General features: G+C 52.2%; 1 protein-coding gene across 7 annotated transcripts in view; it reads right to left on the bottom strand.

The window, feature by feature from the left end:
- ACAN (aggrecan) overlaps positions 1–27,248 on the bottom strand; it is a 69,118-nt gene that overhangs the window by 30,399 nt on the left and 11,471 nt on the right. For all 7 annotated transcript variants that reach the window (XM_086711556.1, XM_086711550.1, XM_086711552.1 and 4 more), the window contains exons 2-7: positions 9,876–9,952; positions 7,158–7,541; positions 6,009–6,183; positions 3,778–3,905; positions 2,196–2,489; positions 241–642 (exon numbers count right to left, since the gene is read on the bottom strand). In XM_086711556.1, the coding sequence (XP_086567682.1) occupies positions 241–642; positions 2,196–2,489; positions 3,778–3,905; positions 6,009–6,183; positions 7,158–7,541; positions 9,876–9,945 (1,453 nt within the window). In that variant the 5' untranslated portion in view covers positions 9,946–9,952. The remainder of the gene's footprint in view (positions 1–240; positions 643–2,195; positions 2,490–3,777; positions 3,906–6,008; positions 6,184–7,157; positions 7,542–9,875; positions 9,953–27,248) is intronic.

Here is a 27,248-nt window from a genome sequence, read left to right as displayed (position 1 = left end):
CTGCTTGACACATAGTCTGGTTTCTACCTATAACTTCATTCGAAGGAAATGCTCTGTGGCAAAAAAGCATGGAGGTCACCGCTCTGGCCCATCCCCCTTTTTTACAAACAAGGAGAACCGAGTCTGACAGGAGAAAGCCCTGGCCCAGGTCTCAAGTTAAGCTGAAGGTACATCCCTAAGGCCAAGTTCTTTCCACCTGCCCCTAGCCCCCATGCGACCCCCTGAGGGGCGGGCACTTACCCCCTGGCAATCGTGGCCGCCCGGGAACCTCGGTGGCTCCTGGGACTGCGGTCACCTGCACCACATGGTCCTCGCTGGTGAAGGCGGTGAAGGCCAGGCCAGGCGTGGACTCCTCGGGGACACCCCAGGGCCTGGTGGCCTCTCCAGTCCTGTTCTCAGCCTCAGGGAAGGCAGTGGCCCCTACTTCGGGGACAAACGTGAAGGGCTCCTCGGGCTCCGGGATAGTGGGGGAGACTTCAAAGATGGGTTTCACAGTAAGGATCACGTTGCCTCGGGCTTCACCCTCGGTGATGTTTCGGGGCAGAGGCAGCTCCACATCAGGCCAGGTCACTGTCTGGATGGTGATGTCCTCCTCACCACCCACCCCGAAGAAGTTTTCTGGGATGTCCACAAAGTCTTCACCTGGGGCAGGGGGAAAGACCGGCTTTAGGGGCTCAGCCTGGGGCTGGCTTGAGGGAGACGGGCATCGGATCCACCGGCTTCCCCCACCAGGGGAGGAAAACTCACGGTGCCTCGGCACCTTGCCGGACCCTTTGCGGGCGGCTTCAACTCTGCGCGCGCTCATTCTAGGAGGCCTTTCCATGTTGCAAAAGAACGCAACATCATCATAGCACGAGATATTGACCAAGCAGCTCACCGCTCAGAAAACCAGTCCAGCTCCAGGATCTGTTCTTGATCAACACCCATTGCCTCCTTACCTATCGTCCAGGTGCCTTGTTGACCGTCTGACGTTGTAACTAGCCAATAGGACGTTGTAAATCAGTTACAAAGTGGAACTGGAAAACCTTGCCAAAGATGTGGGAGCTCACGAAACGGATAAAAGCGACATAAGGCACCTGTGTGTCTGTCGTGAGCAAACGAGGGTCTGGCAGAAACGACCAGCCCATAATTTAAGAAAGATGAAATCCACAAGGGTGCTACCACTTTGAAAAAGCTGCTAAGGATACTGAAAGGTTAAGAGAGGCTTTGGGGGAAATCCTCATTACTTTTGCAAAAATACCCATCTTCATGTAAGACCAGCTATGACGGTCAAACGTGAAGTGAGGTATGCCATCGCACTGTCATCAATTTTGTCATAAAGTGATGCAGCCCCATATTACTGGGGGTTTTTTCCCCCTCTAAGAATTAGCATGGGGTTGTGATTCTAACCTAGACTGTGTGGACTATAAGAGAAAAATCTCATTTTTAAAGGTTTTAGTCTAAATTTTCAAAATAAATTGCCTGTCAAACCTCTCCCCCCGCACTCTTTTTAAGTGTGCGTCTTTTAAAGCACATTTTAAGTGTGCGTCTTTAAAAAGCCCGTCTTTTGAAGCACATTTGATTTAAGAGGGTGGGTAACAGTGCCCGCCTGTGCGGCATGGTTCCAGGTCAGGGCCCCACCACCTTCCCCTCAGACAGATGGGGAAGGCGAGCCTTTCCCCGGCCTCACAGTAAACGTTGGCAGGGCTGTGATTCAAATCTGAGAAAGCGCAGACTCTAAAGCTCGTGCTTTTAACCCTATTCTGAGCCGACGATGAGACAGGGCTGGATGCTGGTGCCTACAGTGGTTCTACGTGACTCTTCCAGGAGCTAGTGAAAACGGGAGTTGCTGGGGCCCCTGGGTGGCTCAGTCGGTTAAGATTCCGACTTCAGCTCAGGTCATGATCTCACAGTTCGTGAGTTGGAGCCCTGCATTGGATCCTCTGCCTCTCTCCTCCTCTCGCTCTTTTGTTCTTTCTCCCTTTCAGGAAGGAAGGAAGGAAGGAAGGAAGGAAGGAAGGAAGGAAGGAAGGAAGGAAGGAAGGAAGGAAGAAAGAAAGAAAGGGGCGGGATTGCTGAAACATGAAGTTCAGGCACCCTGTGGCCCCTTGAGAAGGAGTAGAAACAAACCCCCATTCCAAGCCCCCCTCCTCTGGACCCCAATTTCCGTGGCACGACCCCCCTCCCGGCCCCCAGCACCCCCCCCCCAGCCCCACCTGTGTAGCAGATGGCATCGTAGCGGGATGAGGGGTCAGGGTAGCCCGTCTGGTTGGCATGCAGGTAGACAGTCCTCACGCCCAGCAGGTTGCCCCCGCAGTTGGGCCGGGCTTTGGAGATGGGATAGCGCACACTGCGGTCGGCCAGCCAGCCAGCACTGCACATGTCCATGCCGCTCTGCCAGGCCAGGTAGAGCTGGCCCGTGGTGGCCAGCCGGGCGCCCAGCCGCCGACACTCATTGGCTGCCTCCTGGAAGGTGAACTTCTCCGGAGATGTCGCATAGAAGACCTCGCCTGCGAAGGACGGGGCCGGCGGAGTGAGGATCCCCCTCCCCGCTCCTGCCCTGCATCCCCGGCCAATCCACGTGGCTGCTAGGATCCCAAATCCTGCTCCAAATCATCCTTGCACGCACTCTGTTGTGGAACATCCTCCTCCCGGGGCATCTCTCCTACGAGTTAAGCATTGCCCATGCAAGCAATCCTTTACAAAACTTCCCATTCTGACGGGACGAGCAGGCATTGAACTCTGACCCTTAGGGCAGTGGTTCTCAAACTGGGGTCTCTAGCCTGCAGCATCTATAAGGGCATTAGTGGGGGCTTCTGAGCTCTTTTTACTATTTGCAAAAACCTAAGAAAGTTATGTGAGGGGGGTTAGGGGTGCGTGGTGGGCACCTGTTCTCGGGGAAGGTGCTGGCTGGCCCTGTTCAGGGGCAGCTCTGATGGGCAGTGCCCAAGAATGGGGACACAGCTGCTTGTTCCTTAATAGGCTTTGGGCCCAGGCATGAGAATGAGGAAAAGGAGCACAGAGGTGAGAAAGCGGGGGACTGTCCCTGCCTCCAATGAGTCAGGTTGTCAGGTCTTTTCCTGGGAGAAGCTGCGAGCTGGGCTGGGGCTGGGGCTGGGGGCAGTGGCTGCGGTCTGGAATGTCCAAAGGGGTGATGGGTACAGATGGGAGAAGAACTGTCATCCACATGCCTGGGTAACTTGGGAAGCTCTGACTGGGACCAAAACCAGCACCCTCTACAAAGCAGAGAAAGACTCCAGGTCCCTTCTCACTATCCTCCAGGGCCCTCCAGAACCAGTCCACGGAGACTGCCTGGATGGGGCTGGGGGCCGGCAGCGGGGAAGCCGAGAGAGGGTGGGGGGCAGCCAGCTCTCCTGGGAACTACGTTTCTGTTCGGCCCACCCTGGAGCAGCCTGGGGTGTCCTTGGTGAGGGGGGCTGGGCTGGGCTGGTGCAGTGGACCTTGGGACGGTGACGGGCTGGTCCGAGCACTGAGCGGTGGGGCATCCTGGCTGCGAGGGGCGGTCCCAGGGGAGAGGCAGAGACAAGCATTCTCGGGCCCAGGAGCGGTGCCAAACATTTGGCAGGTGCCTGGGGCCCCTGAGGCCCTTTCCCAAGTGGACAGTGAGCGGCCTGCAGGCCCTTTCCCTCCTTCCCATTCTCCCTGTGCATGGCAGAGGGGTTGCGTACGGGCTGCAGCTGGGCTAGAGCCCTGCCCCAGAGGAGGCCCGTGTGATCCCGAGTGTCAGTGGGGAGAAGGGCACCGGCAGGGGCTTTGGGGACGGGGGTGGGGCCTCACCTTCCATGTCTTCAGCGAAGCAGTACACATCATAGGTCTCATTGGTGTCTCGGATGCCGTATGTCCTCACGCCCGGAAACTCATCCTTGTCCCCATAACAGCCTTCCCTCGGAGTGTGGATGGGGTACCTGCCAGGAACCCAGAGTGGGGCGTGACATTCAGGAAACAGAAGGGGCTTGTGGCCTGTGCCCTTGTACCCTCCCTCCGACGTGGGAGGAAACAGTGGCTCACTGATGTGTTTGCCAGCATCTGCCCTGGGTACGTGGACCACTTGTTTTCACAGTTTTTCCCAAGCTTTACCGAGATGCGTGTTTTCACAGTTTGTGGTGACTACAGGCAGCCCCCTTTACCGATTCTTTATCAGTACTGAACATATTGTATCAGGGGCCTGCAAACCTCTTCTGTAGAAAGGCCAGATGGTAAATATTTTAGGGCTTGCAGCCTCTGGGGTCTCAACTTGACCACTCAACCTTGCCACCGTGGTGTGAAACCACCACAGGGTTCCCACACAACTTTACGCACAGAAACGAGGTTGGTTGGATTCGGCCCTCGGGCTGTCCCTTGCTGACCTCTGCTTTGTATCATCTGGGTCTCACGTCAACCTAATGAGGCAAGTGCTATAAAGACTCCATTTTAGCCTGGAAGAAACTGGGGCCCAGAGACATTAAGCAATTTGTCCAACGTCACACAGCGGCTAAGTGTCAGAGCTGTGGTCTGAGCCCAGCTGTTTGTGAGCTGGGGATGTGGGCTCTTGGACTACGCGAGGCTGCTGTCTCGTCTTGTTTTCCTTTTAGTGGGTGTTGTGTCCTAAAATCTCAAAGATTGCAAAGATATTTTCCTTTGTTTTCCTCTGGAGGCTTTGTGGTTTTGGTTTTTCTGTTGAGAGGTTGGATCCATCGTGAATGGATGTCTCCTCTCGCCTGAACAGGCTCGCTCTCACAGACTGAGATCCCTCGAGGGCAGAGCTCTGTCTGTCCTGCTGGGCTACCCATCCCTCAGCAGCTCTACTTGTAGGGGGGAAAATGTGTCAAAAAGCTTAATTTATATATGTCTTGCATTATTAAAAACAACAACAAAAAAAGTAAAGCAGCTAAAAAAAATACATGAAACACCAAAGTTAACATTTTTTTTTTTTAACGTTTACTTATTTTTGAGACAGAGAGAGACAGAGCATGAACGGGGCAGGGTCAGAGAGAGAGGGAGACACGGAATCCGAAACAGGCTCCAGGCTCTGAGCTGTCAGCACAGAGCCCAACGTGGGGTTCGAACTCACGGACCGCGAGATCATGACCTGAGCCAGAGTTGGACGCTTAACCGACTGAGCCCCCCAGGCGCCCCCGAAACACCAAAGTTTAAAGGACCGGTGAAGACATCATGCCAAAGGGGAATGTGGGCAGAAAGGAGAATGATGTGTAATTTGCACGGAGAAAATGATCGTGTAGGGCAAAGCTGCTAGGATTTGGACCGGTCGTGGTGCCATGGGATTTCCACGAGCAGAACCCCCAGACACCCCAGGACATGTCCTGGCTCCCTGCGAGCTCCCACATGAGCATGTCTGAGACGGATTGCCCTGGGCACATTTACCGTCTTGCAAATTACACTGTATATTCAAATGAGTACAATAAACCCCCTTTTTTTAAAAAAAAAAAAAAAAGTAAGGCACACAGGGGCGCCTGGGTGGCTCAGTCGGTTGAGTGTCCAACTTCGGCTCAGGTCATGATCTCACAGTTTGTGGGTTTGAGCCCCGCGTCGGGCTCTGTGCTGATGGCTCAGAACTTGGAGCCTGCTTCGGATTCTGTCTCCCTCCCTCTCTCTGCCCCTCCCTCACTTGCGTGAACGCTCTCTCTCCCTCTCAAAAATAAATAACATTAAAAACATTTTAAAAGTAAGGCACATAAAGGCCTTCTGTGCAAGTTCTGTATAATTTTAGAATTCCTATCGGCTAATAAAAGTATTTCCACGGTAGCACTGGAGCTATCCAGAAAAGCACCTAATGAGCTTTCTGTAAACAAAATACCCGAGACCTTATTCTATCTTACCGCACAGGATAAACGAACAGCCCCAAATCCGCCTGTTTCTGCGTAACGATAGACGGATTGTCACAGTCGGCCAAGGCACTTACTCCAGCCCCCGCCGAGGCCCGCCACGGTGTCGGGCTGGCACCAGCTCCGTGCCGGTTGGTGTTCCGGTCCATTGCCCACCCCGCCCCGTGGGTGGCCCCGGTGGCTCACCTGACAGTCTGGTCAGCCAGCCAGCCGGCGTCGCACTGGTGGAAGCCGTCCTCGTAGGCAGCCTGCAGCTGTTCGGGTGTGGCGATGATGGCACTGTTCTGCAGGCAGGCCCGCTGTGCCCTGTCAAAGTCCAGCGTGTAGCGTGTGGAGATAGCTCTGTAATGGAACACGATGCCTGCAAGACACGCGTGGGCGGGACAGCAAGTCAGGCACGGCCTCCGGCCATCGAAGACCTCGAAGAGTTGTGGCCATGGTCCCTAAGGGGCCTTAGGGACATCTGCCCCGGGCTTCTAGCTGATGCCTAGACCTCCTCTCCACATTCCCACGTCAAAGACCTGGAAGAGTTGTGGCCGTGGTCCCTAAGGGGCCCGAGGGATATCTGCCCCGGGCCTCTAGCTGATGCCTAGACCTCCTCTCCACATCCGCACATGGCCCTCTTGCCTTTGCTGAAACACCTCCGGTAACAGGACCTCACTACCTCACAAGGTATCTTTTTTGAGTTTCTATAGTTGTGATAATCAGGAAGTTCTTTGAATTCAACTAAAATCTGCCTTTTAATTTTTTCTTGGAACCCCATCTTTTCTCTGGGGAGAGGCGACACTTAGAGCCCCATGTATCCTCAGCCCAGGGGCATCCTAGTGCGAGCCCTGTCCTCAAGCCAACCGAAAGGCCACAACCATTCCCTGTGGGCTATCGAGAGAAGGGAACCAGAGAGACTTCATCTTTTTCTTTGGCTTCTGGAACAGAATGGGGCTGGGGGAGGGGCTGGGGGAGGGAAAAGACACTTGGGTGAAGAGTCACTTCCAGGGAAACTTCAGGCAGGTCACTTAACCTCAGTTTACTAGTCTGTAAGATGGGGAGAAGCACAAGGTCCACTGAATCCTGGGATTGCTGTGCAACGCAAACTTTCATTTACAGGTGACTATGGCTAGGACGTGTTTAATTCCCTCAAAGTCCAGAGAGAATGACAGTACCAGCTCTGTGTTACAGGGGCAGCAGCTGAAGCTAACTGACTTGACTGAGGGAGGTGCAAGCTGGGGGTGGGGGGCAGCTGGGATCTGAAAACCAGCCTGTCTGGGTCCACTGCTATGAGGATACTGTTCTGGCTCTTTCCCCAGGCGAAGCAGCATCCCCGTGGGAGGTCCTCACCTTTCACCACGACCTCCAGGGTAGCCTCGCTGTCCTCAATGCCGTGCATAACCTCACAGCGGTACATCCCAGAGTCATTGGAACGCAGGTTCTGGATTTCCAAGGTGGCGTCGCTGGGGATGGCCGGATAGTTGGGCAGCGAGACCTTGTCTTGGTAGGCACTGTTAACCCGCACCTGCCCTTCCGTGGCCACTAGCAACACTACCTCCTTCTCCTTGGAAATGCGGCTCCACTTGATTCTCGGGGAGAGGGGGGCGGTGGAGGGGGCGGTGGTCACGGGGTGCATGGGGTCGATGAAGTAGCAGGGGATGGTGAGGGAGCTCCCCAGGAGGACCCGCAGGGGGGACGGTTCGGGGATGCTGACACTCAGCGAGTTGTCAGGGTCTGTGGGGGAGAGACAGAGCTGTTAGTGCCGAGAGAGGACCGCCCAGCCTCCCTGTCATTTTGGAAATGACAAAAGCCCGTAAGCGTGTCCGTATCTATGGTGGGGGCCGTTCCTGTGCCATCGGGAATTCCCGGGAAGCGTTGTTACACCTTTTCCAGAGCAGCGTTCCTCAAGCCCCCTGGTCTCTGTGCCACGAGACAGGAACTATGGAGCTGGAAAAGGGCTGCAGAGGAGGGCAAGGAAAGCTCCAAAGCTGACAGCCTCTTCTCTGTTCCTCAAACTGGGGTACCCCGGGGGATGCCAAGCCGTAAGACAAACAGGACCATCTTTCTGGAGTGACAGCTTGACTCAAAGATTTTTGGGGAAAAAAATCATGTTGGGGCAGGAAAGATTATTATGGGGAAGAAAAAAAAATCCACACAATGTTTAAAGCTCCGATGCGAAACTTCAAAGGTGTGTCCCAGCTGAGGGGGTCCACTTTGGACTCCGTCCCGACTTTGCTGAGGGATAAGGCATTCTCTTCTGCTGTTGGGGAACGGAGCGGGGGGAGGGGGGGGGTCTGACACATTTACATATGTCTGCAAAGAATCAGACCGGGGTGGGGGGGTGGATGATCAGCTCCACAAAAACTCATGGAGAGTGTTAGTAGGGACCAAAATCCTGACCAAATCCTGTCAGAAATAAAAGATCCTCCTGGGATGGGAAAGAAACAGCTTTTGCAAAAATAGCATGTCATACACTTATGGCCCCCCCCCCTTTTTTTTCCAGGAGAGCCTACAGGTTGACAATAAAAATGCTCCAGATATTTGTGGGTGGTAGACACACAACAGGGCAAGGAAGGGGGTGCCAGGAATGTTTGGGGTCCAGACCCAACCTTCTGATGTCCTGGGCAGCCACCACCAGGTCCTTCCACAAAAATCTCCCTCTGAGGGCTCAGCCCATGCCCCGTAACACAGCATGGTTTTAGCGCTGGCGGTTCTCTGGGGAGAGCTAAGAGTGACAGCAGTGTCCAACCCTGCCGTTTTTAAAGCTCTCAACCAACCCTAGGAACCGGTTTGCCTGTGTGGACAAACCACCCAGGTTACGGCCCGGGGCCGGGTATCTGTGGGTCCCAGAGAAGGAGTACAGATGGAGACCCATAGAGCCTGTGTATAAATATTTAAAAGTTATAAATCAAGGCCACAGATTGTTAAATAAAATATGTTCTATTTTGCTATTGGACAATGATACCTTTCAAAAGGAGAAGCCAGACTCACATTTAGAATTCTTGGATTCCTTGGAGTTTTGGATTGGGTGGCCATGCAGGAGGCCGGCTTCTCTGCCACGTCTCTGCTCCGTGAGGGCTCTGTGCTTACCCCAGCCCTCATGCCCCAGCTACGTCCACACCCCATACAAACGGCCACCCCTTGACTCCTCCCACGGGCCTGGGGTAGCTCACACCAGGGGAATGGTCCCCCGTCTAGGAGGATGGGCCCAGAGGAGACACCTATGTGTCTCTGGAAGTGGCTTGGGTCCACTTGGGCAGGGAATTAGGGGCATCCTAGGTACCCAGTGTGGTCTAAAGGGGGAGCATAGATCTGTGTGGACATATCTCATTGGCCCTACAGATTCCTCATCCTTTAAGGAGCACTGGGGCTGGAGGAGGGCCAGAGGAAGGCCTCTACAGTGCATGGCCCAGAGCAGGGGCCTCTCTGGCCTGGGTCTAAGGGAGATACAGCCCACTTTGGGGCAAACCCGTCCTGGGGTCAGTGGATAGTTTGTTCATTTGGTTTAGGGCCTGATGACCAGAAACCCACCTAGTGCCTGCCACATGTAAGAGACCATGGGGGGGGGGGGTCTTCCCTGAGGATGGCTTGCCTAGATAAACAAAGACCTGTGTGATTTGTTGGTGGCTTCTTTCTGACCGCTTCTCAAGCAAGTTTCTCTTTGATATCCCAGTTGATCCTCCCTTGCTGGCATTTCCTCTTTTGGCTTATCTATATCCTGCCTCTACCCCAAGCTCAGTACGTGGCAATTTGGGGTAAGGTCCACAGAGGGGAGACTGGGAAGATGGCCACCTGCCAGGAGCTCTCCCCCTCATGCTCTCTGTCCATCCTAGAGGGCAGCCGGGAGAAGCAGTACCCAAGCAAGGGCTCCTGGACGCACGCGTGTCGCCCTCATCCCTTGTGGTTAGCCTTGCCTTCGTTCGATAGGAAAGAGCCAGGGCCAGGAAAAGGCCAGGAAAGGGGAAATCATAACCCTGGGAGTAACAGCACTAAGTTCGGGACCCAGTACCCAGAATCCGGTCTTCAGTGCGTGCTGGATACACGAGACACGCACGGGAGCGTCCTCACCTGAAGCTTCTATTGCGCTGGCTGCTGTAATGACCCTCAGAGTCACAAACACCAAGAGTAAAGTGGTCATAGTTCACCTGGAAGAAGGGAGGCAGAGGAGTTAGGTTCAGCTACAGTGCGGTTGAGGGTCACGTGGGCATAGGACGCAAGGTGATAAATTCCACGTGCAGGGATCTGAAATCACATCAAGATAAAGAGGCTACATGTGGTTGGAGGGATGCCTTCTGCAAGAATCCTCTCGTCACAAAGCCTTCACAGGTTTCTCGGTTTCATTGCACGTGGCAGGCTGGAAACCTCCTGTCCTTTCTAGGCAACCTCCCATCTTCTAATCTGCAAAGGCTGATCTGGAAGGATCCCTGTGATGGTTGATTTTATATCAGCTTGACTGGGCCCTGGGGTCCTCAGGTATGTGTTCAAATGTTATTCTGGGTGTGTCTGTGAGGGTGTTCTTGGGCGAGATGAGCATTTAAGTTGGTAGACTAAAGCAGCTTGGCCTGTTAATATGGGTGGGCCTCATCCAATCAGTTGATGGTACGAATAAAACAAAAAAGGCTGAACCTCCCCCAGGAGAGAGAGAGAATTCCTCTTTCCTGATGACCTTCAAACCGCCTTCAGACTTGAACCCAGACAGTGGCTCTTCCTGGGTCTCGAGTCTTCAGAGTCAGGCTACAACGACACCCTGGTTCTCCTGGGCCCCCAGCTTGCCTGATACCTCTGTAATCATGTGAGCCAAGTCCTTCTAGTAAATCTCTTACTCTATGTATGCATACCTCCAGTTGCCTCTTCCTCTCTGGAGATCCCTGTCAGAATCCCTGAGAAATGAAATGAGTTAGCCAACCTCCCTGATGAAATCCAGACCTGTCACCAACTTCAAATTCAAGAACCTTGTGTGTTTAGGATGAAGAATGCTCCAAGCTTTCGTGCACAATTCAGGGGCCTGCTTCAAGCCAGGGGAAGGATGCCCACCCAGAGAGCTCTTGAGGAGGCTCAGGGACGGGCAGGTTAATGATGTAGGAGGGCAGTGAGAGTCCGGGACCCCCCGAGCCCTCCTGCTGGCCTCAACAATGACTTCATGTGCATCAGAAAAACCCTCCTTTTCTGCTGGAGAACTGTCACGCCAAGTATACAGATATGTGACAATCACATCATAAAGGCATTCCCTGCACAATTGGGCTCTTGACTCCCAAGTGGACCGTGCACAGACCCTCAGAAGACCCCATTAAATTTCTAAGAGGTCAGCCGGAGCAGTGATTGTCAGCCTTGGCTGTGCACTGAAATCACCTGGGCGTCAGCCTGGTCTTCAGGCATTCAGAAGCTCCCAGATGCTTCTAATGTGCGGCCTAGATGAGCACCGCTGGTTAGAGGGTGTGCAGTCACGCTGCGGAGGCCTGTGACTGGCACTCCCTGACACGTGCCCGACGACGTCTCTTGAGCTCTCCTGCGGGAGGGTCCTGTGCTGGGGCCCATCCTGCCCTCCTCTCCGGTGTGGGAGCATTCAATTTTGGTTTGAGAAGTGTCTGCATCACAGATGCTCCTTGGGGAGGAGAGAGGCAGCCCTGGAGGGGGAGGGGGTGGAGGATCTGGAACTAAAGACATGAATGGAGCTTCCGGGGGCTTTGGGAAGCTGGGGTGACGCCCCCGGGTTCTCTGCTGGGTCAGAGTCTGATGGCCCAGCAGGTGTCGCTGTTGGCTCAGTCACCATCAGCGGGGGGGGGGGGGGGGGCTCCTGGGCTGCCATCCCAGGAATGCCTGGGAGAGGGGCGGGCAGGGGACAGGACTCTGAGGAACCCTTTTGGGTGACCTGCCCTGTTGTTTTGAGTGACCTTTCTTTCTATCACAATCTGTCATTCATGCCACATACGTTGGTCACCTGAGGGATGGAAGGGCTGTCTGTGTGGCCCTGCTGGGGGGACAGAGACGAATGCGTGAGGCACGTTTCCCTCACACCATAGGAAGTCTGGAAAATGCCAGAGACCTAACAAGCAGCCCCTTGCTTCTCTCCTCAGGGACTTTTCTCCGATGTTGCCTTCAAAAAACGATCTCTGGGGTTCCAGGTGCTGGGACCGTGAGGGGCCACTGAGTTGTGGGCACTCCTGTTCAGGCCCGGTATGACACCCCCGGCCCCACTGAGGCTAAAAGGGTAAGGTGTCCCCTCCGGTCTGGGGAGGGGGCTAGACTTGTGGGCTCCTCTCTTCCCAGAGCCTCAGGGATACTGTGTCCAGACACAGGGCCCGCCTGTTCTTCCCTCAGAACACCCTCCACTGGGAAATTTTGTGTATGTTTTCGGAGGTGTGTTTCTTCCCAAACTCTGTGAACAAGACTGATATTGTCTGCGATGCAGTGCTTCTCTGTGGGGCTTGGGCCCGCTCTGTGTTTCTCCTTGGCCTCGACCAGGAATGAAAAGGGTGGAGGCTTGGGGTAGGGGTGGACTGGGCAGAGAAACTAATTTTATTTCTTCTTCTTCTTCTTTTTTTTTTTAAAGACAAACTTTGGGCTAGAAACATCGCAATAAATATGCTCTTGTGTGTGTGTGTGTTTTCTCAGCTGTAAAGAAAATAGGGAGAAATTCCATTCTGTCTGGGTTCCAAGTGTCTCCAGGACTCACTGCGTCTTTTATGGGAGGAGGTGGACACTGCCAGATGGTCAACAGGGAGGCCTTTCTCCGTGGGAAGCAAAGCCAGGTGGAGGCGAGGGGGAATGTGTGGCCAGGGCAGAGCAAGGGGACAGGGGCGTCAGAAAGGAAGGGTAAAGAGGAGTTTGGGGGAGCAGGAAGTGGGTGCTGGATGAAGGCCGGGGTGCGAGGGGTTCCGTGTGTGGTTGGGTTGGTCATCAAGGAGCTGGCTTCCTCGGGAGAGAAGTGCTAGGAGACCCGACGGGGGAAAGCAAGCTTAGTGGGGCTTTTAAACTGAGCTGAGGGTGCGTGCGTGTGTGCGTGTAGATAGGGAAACCCTCCGCCTCCTTGTCAGCTAGCCTCTGTCACGTGGTCGGGTGCCAACCTGGCCGTGGCCTTAGCCTTTACTCCACCCGATTAAGACACTGGGTGGGCAGCTTACCCGCTTGCCTTGAATCTCTGTTCCCGCACCGTGCAGTGGAGACCCCCGGACCTGAGGCACACCCCGCTCCCCCCCCCCCCCCCAGGCCAGAGGTATCCAGTCCTGGTCCTGGCGTGGCCACCTCCTGCTTTAATAACACAGGACCCACCCCCATGGCTGTTTCGAGACTGAGAGAGATAATGTGACAGGCAGGTTCCCTTTTGAGGGTGGGGGCCGTGTCTCCAGCTCGGAACTCAGTAGGCATCCGTCAGCACCACTGCCCCCACGTCCCTGGTGGCAGGACTGGGTGAGCCTCTCCAGGTGTGTGGGCCGGAAGAGCACCCAGCGGCTGGGGCTTCACAGCCGTGACCTCCCTGCCAGGGATCCTGTCCACGTGCATCTGAGGCACGTGGTCTGCAGTCTCTAACTGAATAGGAGGTGCCCATTCACAAGGTGGCTCATGCCATGGCTGGGCAGCTGGGATGGTGTTCAACATCTTCCAAGCTGGGGTCTGAATGACCCACCCCCATTATACTTTCGACCCAGGAGCTCTACTCTCAGGGACCGCAATAAAAATGTCCACTCCTCTTGCAAGGGACTCATGCCAGATCTTCAGGGGTCCTGTCTTCTCCCACGAGCTGCCCAGTTCCTTCAACTCTTCCTCATGTACCTTCCAGATCTCGCCCTCCTTCCTGGAGCCACAGACGTTAGTGCATGTCAAGTTCAACTCCTTCATTTTACAGGTGAAGAAACGGAGGTCCAAAGAAGTTAAGGGATTTGCTCAAGGCCACATAGTAAGTTGAAGATGGAACCAGGGCCAGAACTAGGGGCGTGGTCATCATCATCCCATGTTGTAAGCTCTACAAGGCAGTGGCCACATCTGTCTTGTGCCTCCCTGTCTCCCCAGCCCCCGGCAGAGCACCCAGCCCAGAGAGAGGTCAATCAGGAAATATCTGCTGAATGAATGAATGAATAAATGGAGGCCTAAGCACCCTAGGCCTCTGAAGGAGGAGAAGGGGTGCTGGAGGCTAAGCACCTATGAGGTGCATGGCTTTTGGGGGCAGACCACTCCCATTTTGCATTCAGCACATCTCAGCTAGAGAGATACATACTGCTCGCTTGTGATGTACATGGCTGTGTTGATTCATGCCAGCGTCCCAATAATGGCATGTGACTTTGGGAAGGTCACAGCCCATGTGCAGCTCAGGGGTGTGACAAATAGGGTCTTCCATTCCCAGGGCCCCAGGGAGAACTGCTGGGATGCCACAGCCAGCCTGCACTGGCTGGCCAGAGACAATTTTGGATATCTCTTCCCAACTCCGTTTTCAACGATATCACATTGGTAGCCAGAAATTGGTCATGATGGGAACATTTCTGGCACAGAAACGAGGGAACACTACAAACGGGGACTTCTGTCTTGCTCTCCCTTTTTGGGAGTGGGCTTATCAGCACACTACTGCAAGTAACTAATACTAAATAAAGAACAAGGCTGGTTCTCCTCTCACAACTGGGCTGCAGCCAGGTTAGTACTTTCTTTTTTCTCCTATAGATGCTAGCTTTGCCTCATCATGCAGATCATGACCTCCTTAAGGATGAAAGACAAGTTTTAAGTTAAAAAAAAAAAAGAATTCCCTCCGTGTTAACTCAGCGCTGGGAACAACAAAAATGATTTTCGATACTACTTATTGATGAACCAGCGGACATTGGAATTTGGTAGACTGATCGACCAGTAAGATTTGTCAGTAACTAAGCAGCTCTATGTCCGTGACTTAAGTCCTGAGGAAAGGATTGAAAAGGACCAAGGTCACCCATTCCTCCAGCCACTGGCCTCCATCATATCACTTATTTGCAGGCTAATCTCACAACCATGTCTCTTGTTGTTCATGGACAAGCCCCTTCCTACATCTGTGCATGACAGTATTGACATATGCACTTAACACTGGGATTTCAAACCCAGCATAGAGAAAGGGGCAGGAGTCCCACACCAAGGACACATCTAGCCAGAGTGACCCCGAATACACCTCCTAATTTTCCATATACTCTAACCAGACATGGTGGGAAGGTATGGAAAGGGGGAGCCAGGAAGCTGATTACAGTCCTAGCTCTGTCCTAACTCACGGGGGAACCCATGGAAGCCCTCAGTTTTCCCATCTGTAAACTGGAATCACAACGCAAGCTTCACCCCCATGAGAATTGTGAAGGTATTTTTTGTGCATGTGAATATTCTTTTTGTATTTCCTCCTCTTTCTCCTCTCTCCCTCTTCCTCCCATTCCTTGGTCTCTCTCTACCCGTGTCTTTTTCCATCTCTTTGATTTCCTTTTTCCCATTTTGCTATTTGCTCTGCTGTCACTGACGCATCTTAAATTCTTGACAACCATTCATGCAGGGTTGAGTCTGGGGGGGCGGAGTGAGTTCCCAAGTGAGAGTCCTAACCCACTCTTGGACCATCCATCCGCAGGGAGGAGTCCTGCAGGTGTCCCCAGTCCTGGCTCTCCCTGTGCCCCCAGAAGCCCAAGGAGGACTGGTTCCTGCAGCCCAACATGGCGGCTCCTCCCCAAAGCCTGTCAGGGAAGATGCTCGAGGAAGAAGGATGGCCGCTACACAAATTCACTTCTGTTTGCAGCACTGCAGGTGGTCCTTGCTAACTTCCTTCCAGGAATCTTCAGGTGGGTTTTTAAAAAGCTCTAATCAGAGGGCGCCTGGGTGGCTCAGTTGGTTGGGTGACTGGCTTTGGCTCAGGTCACGATCTCACGGTTTGCGAGTTCAAGCCCCGCATCGGGCTGTATGCTGACAGCTCAGAGCCTGGAGCCTTGCTTCAGATTCCGTGTCTCTCTACTCGAGCTCTGTCTCTCAATAATAAATAAACGTTAAAAAAAGTTCAATGTTTTTTTTTTTTTTTTAGTTTTTTAAAGTTTTTTTAAAATGTTTATTTATCATTGAGAGACAGAGAGACAGAAACTAAGCAGGGGAGGGGCAGAGAGAAAGGGAGATGCAGAATCTGAAGCAGGCTCCAGGCTCTGAGAGTCAGCACAGAGCCCGACATGGGGCTCAAACTCACAAACTGCAAGATCATGACCTGAGCCAAAGTCGGACGCTTAACTGACTGAGCCACCCAGGTGCCCCGACATTAAAAATTGTTTTAATAAAAATTCAAAAGTAAAAAGCTCTAACCGAGCCATTCCTGATTAAACGGGTCTTGTCTCAGCCAGTGTACCTGCAAAAACATGAATATCACTTGGTGTAGCTGGATTCCCATCAGCCAACTCAGGAGGGAAGCCAGTAGAGCCCTCCCTTGAGCTGGGTCTTCTGGGCCTTTCTTACTGTCCCACTCTGCCATGGAGGACCCTGGCCTCTGGCAGCTGGAAGAGCTGGCCAACTCCTGTTGGCTTGCTGCTTCCTGTGCTGCTGATCCCACAGGGGCAGGGACAGGGGAGCTAAGGGGAAGAAGCCCTTTCTGAACGTCAGCTTCAGAAATTAGCCCAAGGAGCTGTTTCTGCCAATGCCGACCGGTGGCCAACCTCACCGTCCTGACCAGGGGCCTAGCAGGATGCTGGTTCCACAATAAAAACAAATCTGCCCTCACTTTGCTGAAGGCATATGTGGTCTTGTAGGTGAAGGTCCTGCCTGTGGAGGGGGGTGGTGAGCACAACATGGAACAGAAAGGAGGAGACCCTGGTCAGGGCACGGAGCACATATAAGACTTTAGAAGACATCGAGTTCTTTCCTCTCTGGCCTGTCTTGATTTCCTTCACCCAACTGATAAATATCTTTGGTAGTAATCACTGTTTGGCTTGGATCTGTCGTGACAAGAGATATGCTGTTCCTTATCTGCTCTCTGGGGTCTACTTTGAACACAGGCTCTTTGCAATATCCTAAAATGGCCTCTTCTCACATTTCTCAAATATGGGAAACCTATGGTATGGTATGGGAGAAGGTGGGTACCTTAAGAATGCAACCTGAATTCACACCTTTGACCTATAACTTGCTATTTGGGTGAACTTGGGCAAGCGTCTTGGCATCTCTGGCCAGAAAGTCTATGGGTGAGGCCTCTGGAAATGGCTAACTTCCAGTCAGGAGGAGAGGCAGCGAATGACGTTCTAAACTTCCTCTTGTTCCTTCCAAATCGCAAAACAGAAGTTTCTATGTCCCCTGGGGAGTCAGATCCTCTTGTGTGAGGTGACAGGAATGGGGAGGGAGGGAGCCTGTATCATGTTGGAAGCATAGGTCAGAAGGGATGGCTAAGGCAAAGGGAAGCTTGGCCTATGTACGTCCTGGCAAAGCAGGATGAATGTCGTTGGAGTGAAAGCCAGCCCTCCGCCACGGCCTACAAGGCGTTACACGATCTGCCTCTGCTCCTGCTCATGCCACATCTCAGAGTTCTATTTCCAGCCATATTCTAGCCGTTCCTTTTTTTTTTTTTTTCTCCTAAGTTTTATTTATTTAAGTAATCTCTACACCCCACGTGGGGCTCGAACTCATGACCCTGAGAGCAAGAGTTACAAGCTCTTCTGACTGAGCCAGCCAGGTGCCCCTCTAGCTGTTCCTTAAACACAAAGACTTGTTTCCTTGTAAGGGCTTTTGTAACTGCCCTTCCTTCTTTCTGGCACATGCTTGTGGATCTTTCCCTACCTGGCCACTTTTCAGCATTCCAGGCTCAGTCCCAATGTCCCTTCCCTGAGCGCCCTGTGCTCTCACCACCACCCAGAGCCTCCCTGATGTTGTTTATCGATATTACTATTATTGGAAATTAATGTCCTTTCTTGCTTATTCCCTGTTTCCCCTACTGGAATATACACTCCGTGAGGGCAGGGACTTTTGTCTGGTTTGCTCACTGCTCTATTTCCAGTGCCTAGAATAATGCCTGGCACGGTAGTAGGTAAACAAGAAATAGTCACTGAATAAATGAACGGATGGCTGTTAATGAATGGGCAATGCCCCTTCCGGATTAAGGTTGGGAGTGGAAGGCGTGGAAAGCTTAAGACTGATCGTAACTGTTGAATGTCACCTGATTGTAGAGCATTCCCACCTCCTCAGTCCTGGAGACTGTCAGAAGCCCTAGGAGAAAGGGCAGCTGTGAGCAGGGGCTGTCAGGGGAGTCTGGAGCATTCCCGTAGGCCGTGGCAACATCCATACATGGCCCATGGAAACATCTGTTCATGCTCCTCTCCTGCTAGGAGGGGACCAAGAGTGGGGCAGGATGGCCAGGCAGGGAGTGGTGAGCGACTCCAGAGACAGCATTCAGGAACAAAACAGAACACGACAAAGGCTGTACTTCCAAGGCGCTGGGAGGGAGGCTGAGTCCAGGAGCTGAGAAGAAAGGCTGGCCATGGGTGGTGCTTCCTAAGGGTTGGGTGCCTGTGGCCACCCCTGCCCTGAAGCATATGCCTGGACAAGGGTGGGGGCACTTGAAGGCAGAATTCAGCTCAACACCACCAACCTTTCCCCGTTATGCCCCCCTCTCCCCACTCTCCATTGCAAATTCCCAGTAAAACCAGTTTAAAGTGGAGGGGTACATGGCATACTTATTGGTTCCTCTTCACTCACCCAGGGACATTTAGTTTTGCCCTGTTCTCTCTGTGGAAAAAAACCTAGGGTTTGGGCCCCGCCCCTTCCTGTTCTCAGCCTCCCCTTCCAGCCGGGCACTTAGAGGTTTTCTCTGCATTAATTTCAGACATTGTGTAAATATCGAACCTGGGATTTTGGAAAGGAGTGTCCTTCAGCCCAAACTTTCCATCAAGCACAAGCACCCTTTTTGGGGCAGGGATCCCGGGCCAAGAGCTGACTTCCCTCCGCGTGGTGCTGACCGCCAACCTGGCAGAACAGAGAGCTCCTTCCTGATGGGGTTTGGGAAGGGGGCTAGGGGACCCAGTGTGACTCCTCAGTGGCCTCCCTGGCTGAGAATGGAGCCCAGGTTTCAAAAATGATCTTCGGTAGAGGTTTCTGGAAGCTGAGAGTCCTGTTGGAAGTGTCTGCTTGTCAGAAAGGGCCATCAGGTGTTTGGGGTTAGAGTCGAGTCCCTGGGCAGGCAGAGGGCCAGATGCCTGGCAAGTGGCAGGCAGGAAACGGGGAGCAGCTGACCCAACCCCTTGAACTTGTGGGGCAGATGATCAGGTTCTATGAGTTTCGTTCCTAGGGTCTAGTCAAGGGTAAGAAGGAAAATGGATTCCTGGAGTCAAGCCTCATTCTTTTGATTCTACTTTGCATGCCTCGGTTCCAGGACTGGGAAAGACTCCTGGAGAACAGCCATTAACTCCTTTTGGGTCATGCTCCTCTTTGAGAGACAATGGGAGCTGTGGACCCAGCTTTCAGGAGGGGACCTTTAAGTTTTCTTGGGGGCCTTAGGGCACACTGGATAGTCTATGCTAACAACGTGACCTATGCGTCTTGGGTCATACGGTATCAACTTGACCTCTGGAGGTGCTGGAGACGAAGGTCAACCATTTGGGCAGTCAGCCACGTGACCACTACCCCCCTCTAAAAACTCCCCCCCTCTAAAAACTCCGGAACCGAGGCTCGGTGAGCTTCCCTGGTTGGCAGTGCTCCGTGTTGTGTCACCCTGTGTGCTGTCCACACGACTCCCCTGGGCGAACACAGCTGGTCACCTTGGGATGCTTTCCTACGGGCCTCTTTGCTTTGCTCATTGATCTGTATTCTTCTGCTAGAAAACACCAAAACCATGAGTAGAACAGCTCTGCTGACTTCTGAGCATCCTTCTAAAGAACTTACTGAATGCGAACGTGGTCTTGGAGACCTCCTGAAACTGCTCCTTCAGGTTAGCCCGTCCTGCCCAGCGTGGTTCAGGGTTGGCTGATGGGACAGTGGACAAGACACCTTCAGCCCATGGCCATCCGTCACCCACACTGCTGTCCCTTCTTGGGGCATGTGCTCTGAAGAGCTGAGGATTCTTTTTAAGCTCTCCTGTGGAAGGTATAATTGCCTCTCATCTGGAAAAGCTCCAAGCATTTCTTGCCTTATGTCCCTCCCTCCTTTCCTCCGTCAAACTCCCACCACAGGGAAACCTCTGTAGTAGGTGCTGAGGGGGACCTAAGGATGGGCCCGTGTGAATCCACGAGAGATAAGATGGCTGGTGTGGGACGGGAGATACGATGTATGAATAAGCCTTACAATGACAGGAAGGGCTGCTCTCAATGAGAAAGTTCCAGAGCTAAGAAAATGCAGAAATCCCTCCTGTTTGGAGGGCCTGGAGGGGCTTTGAAGAAGAGGTGACATTTGAGCTGAGTCTTGACAGACAAGACCCTATGGTAGAGGGAAAGGGCATTCTAGGAGGGAGAAAGGCATGGACAAAGGCATGGAGAAAGGAGTAGATCCAAGTGGTACAGGATCGAATAAAGTCAGAAACAAGGCTGGGCCAGATTCTGAAGAACCTTCGTAATTAGGCTAGTGACCCTGGCTTCATTTTGTAGGTGATGGGGAGGCTCTCGGGGGTTCAGGAAAGACCCGATCTGAGGTGCGTCAGAAGGAAACTGAAGCTTCTGCTCCAGCTGTTGGCTGGCTACGCCTCTGTGAAGTCTCCCTGGTGCCCCATCATGACCAAGTTCACCCTCCTCCGTGGGAGCAGGATCACACACGGCTTGCAGCATTTGTCCGCCTCTGTGAGGACACCGCACCCACCAGGGCGCGGACCAGGCTCATTCTTCCTTGGGTCTCCCTCATGCCTGAGTGCCCACCACCACCATTTCCCCTAAATACTGTCACGTACTGAAAGTTGACCCCAAGCCAGCATGATGCCCAACAGCAGTCTGAACAAACGCATCATCTCCTTCAATGCTCACGATTGGCCTGGGAAGGCACACTGCTGCTAGCGTCATTTTAGAATGGAGGGGACAGAGGCTCAGAGCAAGTCAGTAACTTATCTCAAATCCCATAGCCAGGGAGTGGCAGGGGGCCAGGACTCAAGCCCAAGCGGGTCTAACTCCTCACCAGGCCTCTGCTTCCCACACAGATGCTGGCGACGGGGGCAGGTGTCAAGGATGGAGCCTGTCAGTTTATTCTCATCATCCGAACGAAGCCTTTGACAATCTATGGAACCAGCCTGAAAGCACGGATTCCGTCAGCGGACATTGGCCGCGTGCCTGCTGCAAGAGTCCTCCCACGGGTCGGGTTGAGCCTCAGAGTTTGACTCAGAGCACCTTGGGGCTGCAGAGTAAGGCTGAAAACCCCAAAGAGCTTGCTCTCTGAGCCCCTCACAGACCCCCTCTGACTCTCAATTTGTTCCAGAATAGCTGGCGACGAGCTGTGAAGCAACTGACATAGGATGTGACACCTGGCCTTCTTTCCTCCCCTTCCAGCTGCCTCTGGCATGTCCCTAGTCCTCGGCCAGCCTTTTCTGGCTGTGTGACTCTGCCCTGCAAGGCTGTCAGGTTTACAGTGCCTAATAGCCTCCCGACAGGATGCCAGCGCAGCCGCCTTCCAGAAAACGCCTTCTAGGGACTCACTCTGTCTGCTGCCTCCCGGCTCCTCCCGCCAGTGTTCCTTCAGCCACGTGGGCCTCACAAGAAAGCCACCTTTCCTTTTGTGTTGTTGTTGCCGCTGTTTTAAATTCTTTTAAAGGGAATTGTGGTGAAACACGCAAGCCACAAGATTCACCATCTTAACTATTCTGCGCGTATTTTACAGTGCTGTGACGCGAGGCACATTCACATTGTCACGTTATTGTGCAACTCTCACCACCGTCTGCCAAACCGAAACTCTGTCCCCATTGGACAGTAACTCCTGTTTCCCCCTCCCCCAGTCCCCGGCAACCACCGTTCTACTTTCTGTCCCTATGAATTTGATGACTGTCTGTCCTTTTGACGAGGAAAATCAATATCCCTATCTAACCCACTATCTAGAGATATCATGCACTAGTCCAATTGGATAGATTCCATTTTTTTTTTTTCCTGGAGTGCTTTATATATTCAAAGAGAACTTCGTGCACTCAGGGCCCTGCCAGGTACCACACTGCCTTCAGCATTTAGGGGGGCCTGCTTTGTCATGGGGTTGGGCTCCAAAACCACACGAGGTGGAAACCAGGTATGATCAACATTTCCCTTGAAAATTTCTTCAGAGGGCACCATGTTGGGGCCCCCTCGCACTCTTTCTAAATGAATCAAATACAATTGTCTTTTTCCATTTCTGGGCTGGGTTATTTTATTTATTTATTTATTTATTTATTTATTTATTTATTTATTTATTTTTTAATGTTTATTTATTTTTGAGAGAGAGAGAGACAGAGTGCGAGCAGAGAGAGAGGGAGACACAGAATCCGAAACAGGCTCCAGGCTCTGAGCTGTCAGCACAGAGCTGTCAGCACAGGCTCGAACTCACAAACGGTGAGATCATGACCTGAGCCGAAGTTGGGACACTTTACTGACCGAGCCGCCCAGGCGCCCCTGTTTTTTAATTTTTTTAAAGTGGGCTTCACGCTGGGTGTGAAACCCAACTCAGGGCTCGAACTCACAACTCTGAGATCAAGACATGAGCTGAGATCATGAGTCCGATCTGAGTCCGATGCTTGCTTAACCGACTGAGCCACCCAGGTGCCCCTGGGCTGGGTTATTTCTTTATCTGAGCAGCAGATGAATTAATTGGCTTGTGAGAAGGGCTATCTTATATGAGCAATACTTATTAAAACTAGAAACATGCTTGGCTCTTCAAGAGGCCCATACCATGAGAGGCACAAGGGAAGTGAGGCCTTCTCTGGGAGAAGCAAATTTGAGTCTCTTGTCTCTGGCTTGCAGGGTACAGATGCCCCAGACCTGGGAGAGCCTGCAGACTTCCTCATGCTCCGAGCTTTCGGTACAGAGCCCGACGCGGGGCTCGAACTCACAGATCTCGAGATCATGACCTCAGCCGAAGTCGGATATTTTAACCGACTGAGCCACCCAGGCACCTGCAGACTTCCTCATGGAAGCGTGCTCTCTCTCAGTAACTATCACTGCACGGTAGCTGAGCCTCACACCCATCTTAGCTTGGTAGAGCAGCAGTGCCTACCTTCCCTGCTGGAAGGAGGGTGGAAAAATCCACCCACAGCTGCACAGACAGCCGTCGTGCTGGGACGAGGCCTGGGGCTCTCTGCTTCATACTTAGTTTTCATTGCAGACATGGCTTTCTCCCACCGGGACCATGGGCTCTCCTCGAGGGCAGGGCAGACTTCCTCCGCCTTGTGTATTCCCCACTGTGTCCCATAGACAGCCTGGCACATAGAATGTTCTAATTATGGAAAACCGCTTACTGACTTGCAAACGCGCTCACACGAGAAAGCAAACTGCAAAATGTTATGCAGAACACAACTCCATTCCCTTTTAGTGTGTGTCTATTCACGGGGCGGGGAAGACCCAAAAGATATACATAGATTTAACTCTGGTTATCTTTGGGTGTTAGGTTTATGGTAGATTTTTATTTTTTCCATTTTTGCGTGTTTATATTTCCTAAACTTTGTATGATGCCCTTTACTGTTTTTCAAAGGAAAAGTGTTTCCAAAAATAAAATGAAATTTTATATCCTTTTAAAAAAAAAATCTGCATTCAGGACAACCACAGGAGAAAATAAATTCCAGCCCTGGCAGGCCATTAGAACTGGAGCTTGTGTGTCAAAGCCAATAAACTCCCCGGTGACCAAGGTGATAGCCAGCAGGGGGTGGGGGTGGGGAGGGAGTGGGGGTGGGGGTTGGAGGAGAGGAGAAAGTTCTCTATGTATTAAAACTCTGGGGAATGTACTGAGAGACAGTATTTTCTCCTGTTACAGTTAGGTGTTCAACAGACTCTGGGTCCAAGGTCTCTCCAGCTCATGACTCTCTCCCAAAGGTGGTCCTGTCTGTGAGCCAATGAATGCCCATGACGTTCATAGGCATGGCATGCCAGAATGAGCAGAGCTTTATTGGACATACACCGTGATGGATGGGCCCCAGACTAGGCGACAAGCCCCTTTGCTTCTCTTTGCCTGGGTCCAATCTGAGAAATTCACCTTCTCTCTAGGCATGAAATAGCTGGAAACCATGAACTTTGGAATCAGACAGTCACGAGTTCGAATCCTGGCCCTATCACTTATCAGTCGTGCCTCGGTTTCACCATTTACAAAATGGGGATAATCAGACCTACTTCATAGAGCTTCCTGCTGCTCCAGGTTATGTGACAACATTTAAATCCTTTCTACTCAACATGCCCAGTCTCTGGTTACATAAAAGCACTGATGAATCAGAGGACGTGTCATTTATTTAATTTGATAGAACTTCCCGTACATCTCAGAAATGAAGCCAAGTACAAAATACAGTAGCATGTCAATAAGGGTGTTATGGGTTGAACCAAGTTCCCCACCCCCCAAAAAGGATGTGGAAGCCTTAAGCCCCAGTCTGTGAATGTGACCTTATCTGGAAATAGGGTCTATGCAGACGTAGTCATGTTAAGGTGAGGTCATTAGGATGGGTCCTGAATCCAGTATGACTGGCGTCCTCAGAAAAAGGGGAAACGGTGAGTGACGACCCAGGCCCCAATGGAGAGTGTCATGTGACCACGGAGGCAGAGGCCAGAGTGAGACAAGGTGGGCCCAGGAATGCCAAAAACTGGCCGGGCTGTTACCTGAAGCTGGGAAGAGGCAAGGAAGGAGCCTCTTCTACATGTTTAAGAGGGAGCATGGCCCCGAAGAGACCTTGACTTTGGGCTTCTGGCTAGACGTGAGACAATACATTTCTGTCATTTTAAGCCACCGGTTTGTGGTTCTTTGTGGTGCTTTGTTATGGCAGCCCAGGAAACTAATACGATAGGTAACTTTTTTACTACTGCTACTACTCCTGAAAACACTTCTGAAAGAGGAGATTGCCAAACCTTACTTGGAAGTCAACCTCAGGATGATTTCGATTTCTTTCGAAGATTGTTTCTCATGTCTGACCTAAATCTTTCCTGCCTTTTTTTCTTAATGCTTATTTATTTTTGAGAGAGAGAGAGAAAACACATGAGCGGGGAAGGGGCAGAGAGAGAGAGAGAGAGAGAGCGGGGGAGAGAGAGAATCCCAAGCAGGCTCCACGCTGTTAGCTCAGAGCCCGACTCCAGGCTTGAACTTGTGAACTGTGAGATCACAACCTGAACTGAAACCGAGAGTCAGACACTTAACCGACTGAGCCGCCCAGGAGCCCCTCTCCTGCCTTTCTTTTCTCTGTGCCACTCAGGCGTCATACCTTGGAATTGGTCTTTTTTTTAATATATATTTTATTTTTAAGTAATCTCTACACCCAATGTGGGACTCAGACTCACAACTCTGAGATCAAGAGTGACAGGCTCTACCAACTGAGCCAGCCAGGAGCCCTGGGATTGCTCTTTTCTTTTCTTCTTCTTTTTTTAAATATTTATTTATTTTGAGAGAAAGAGTGAGCATGAGCAGGGGGAGGAGCAGAGAGAGAGGGAGAGAGAGAACCCCAAGCAGGCTCTGCAAGTGTAGACCGGGATTGTTATTGTTATTTTTTAGTTTTTATTTATTTATTTGGAGAGCCAGAGAGAGAGAGAGAGCATGAGCAGGGGAGGGACGGAGAGAGGGAGAGAGAGAGAGAATCCCAAGCAGGTTCCACACGCTGACAGCACGAAGCCCAGTGCAGGGCTTGAACCCATGAACTGTGAGATCATGACCTGAGCAGAAATCAAGAGTCAAACGCGTAACCAACTGAGCCATTCAGGTGTCTCACCGGGATTGTTCTTGATGGATTTTTCTAGATCTTTCTCAACTGCCCTTTGAACCCAATATTTTTTTTTAACTTTTTAAAAAAATGCTTGGGGCGCCTGGGTGGCGCAGTCGGTTAAGCGTCCGACTTCAGCCAGGTCACGATCTCGCGGTCCGTGAGTTCGAGCCCCGCGTCGGGCTCTGGGCTGATGGCTCAGAGCCTGGAGCCTGTTTCCGATTCTGTGTCTCCCTCTCTCTCTGCCCCTCTCCCGTTCATGCTCTGTCTCTCTCTGTCCCAAAAATAAATAAACGTTGAAAAAAAAATTAAAAAAAATGCTTATTTATTTATTTTGAGAGAGAGAGAGAGAGAGAGAGAGAGAGAGAGAGGGAATGAGAATGTGAGCAGGGGAAGGACAGAGAGAGAAGGAGATGGAATCCCAAGCAGGCTCCACGTTGTCAGCACAGAGCCTGACTGCAAGGCTCGATCCCACAAACCGTGAGATCATGACCTGAGCTGAAATCAAGAGTCAGACGCTTAACCGACTGAGTGACCCAGGAGCCCCCTTTAAACTCAATCTTTGTGACTTTCTTGGTTTGGCTCCTTGACCCTCACGTCATCATCAAACCCTTCCATTTCCCTTTCTGTTCTCACTGATTGACAATGTGGCTCTCTGTATTCTAGGGAGCCAGGAGAAGGGAGAAACCTATCCCAGATCCTGGTCTGGATTTTATTAACAAAAACCCAGAAGTGAAGGTTTCTTTGAGTTTTCTGGCCCATCGAGACTCAGAGCCTCTTTTCTCCTAGTGTCCACATAGGACCAAGAAAGGCTGACGTCTCAACAGAGGCACAACTGAGGCTGTTCAGCTGTCTTAACATGCTCAGAACCACCGAAGGTTCTCCCAGGACAGTTAGACTTCCTAGCTCCCCCAGTTCCAGGAGGAAACGACAGGGCCTAGAGCAGGAGATCAGAGGGGCCGGAAGCGGCTCCTGGTCCTAGTATACCAGCCCCTCCCTCCCTCCTGAAAGCTGCCTGCCTCCTGAAAGCTGGTGGCAGTTAGAACACCTGAAAAGGAATCTCTTGCTTTGTAGGTGTGGTGCAGTCCCAAGGGGCAGCAGAAGGAATGGGTACTATCAGGGCTGTTGTGCAAAGCTGCAAGGGGCTGTGCACTGCCCCACTCCGGGGGGCATCCTACACATGGAACATAATGGAACAACACCCCCTGGAATGGTGTGGTGGGGGCCCCTCGGTACAACAGGGCTTGCTGCAGCTACCAGGGCTGGGGCGGGGGGGAGATTAGGGGACCTGCCCTGTTCCCCAGTTAGCTTCAGGGTGGCAAAAGCTTAAGCCTCTTCTTGTATTCCCCACATCCCTCTGTGTTCCAAGTTTGCATGGCTGCCTTAAGATCCTAAGTGGTCAGGGGCGCGTAGGTGGCTCAGTAGGTTTGGCATCTGACTTCACCTCAGGTCATGATCTCGCCGCTCGTGAGTTCGAGCCCCGTGTCGGACTCTGTGCTGGCAGCTCAGAGCCTGGAGCCCCCTTTGGATTCTGTGTCTCCCTCTCTCTGCCCTCCCCTACTCACGCTCTGTCTCTCTCTCTCTCTCAAAAATAAATAAACATTAAAAAAAAAAAAGAGCCTAAGTGGTCGGGAAAGGAGCTGAGGAACTTCAGGTTGGGCAAAAAGAGGCAGTCA

The sequence above is a fragment of the Puma concolor genome, chromosome B3, assembly GCF_028749965.1.
Source record: "Puma concolor isolate L17-30 chromosome B3, mPumCon1.1.hap2, whole genome shotgun sequence".
Lineage (NCBI taxonomy): Eukaryota > Metazoa > Chordata > Mammalia > Carnivora > Felidae > Puma > Puma concolor.
This window is presented reverse-complemented; position numbering and strand designations above follow the sequence as displayed.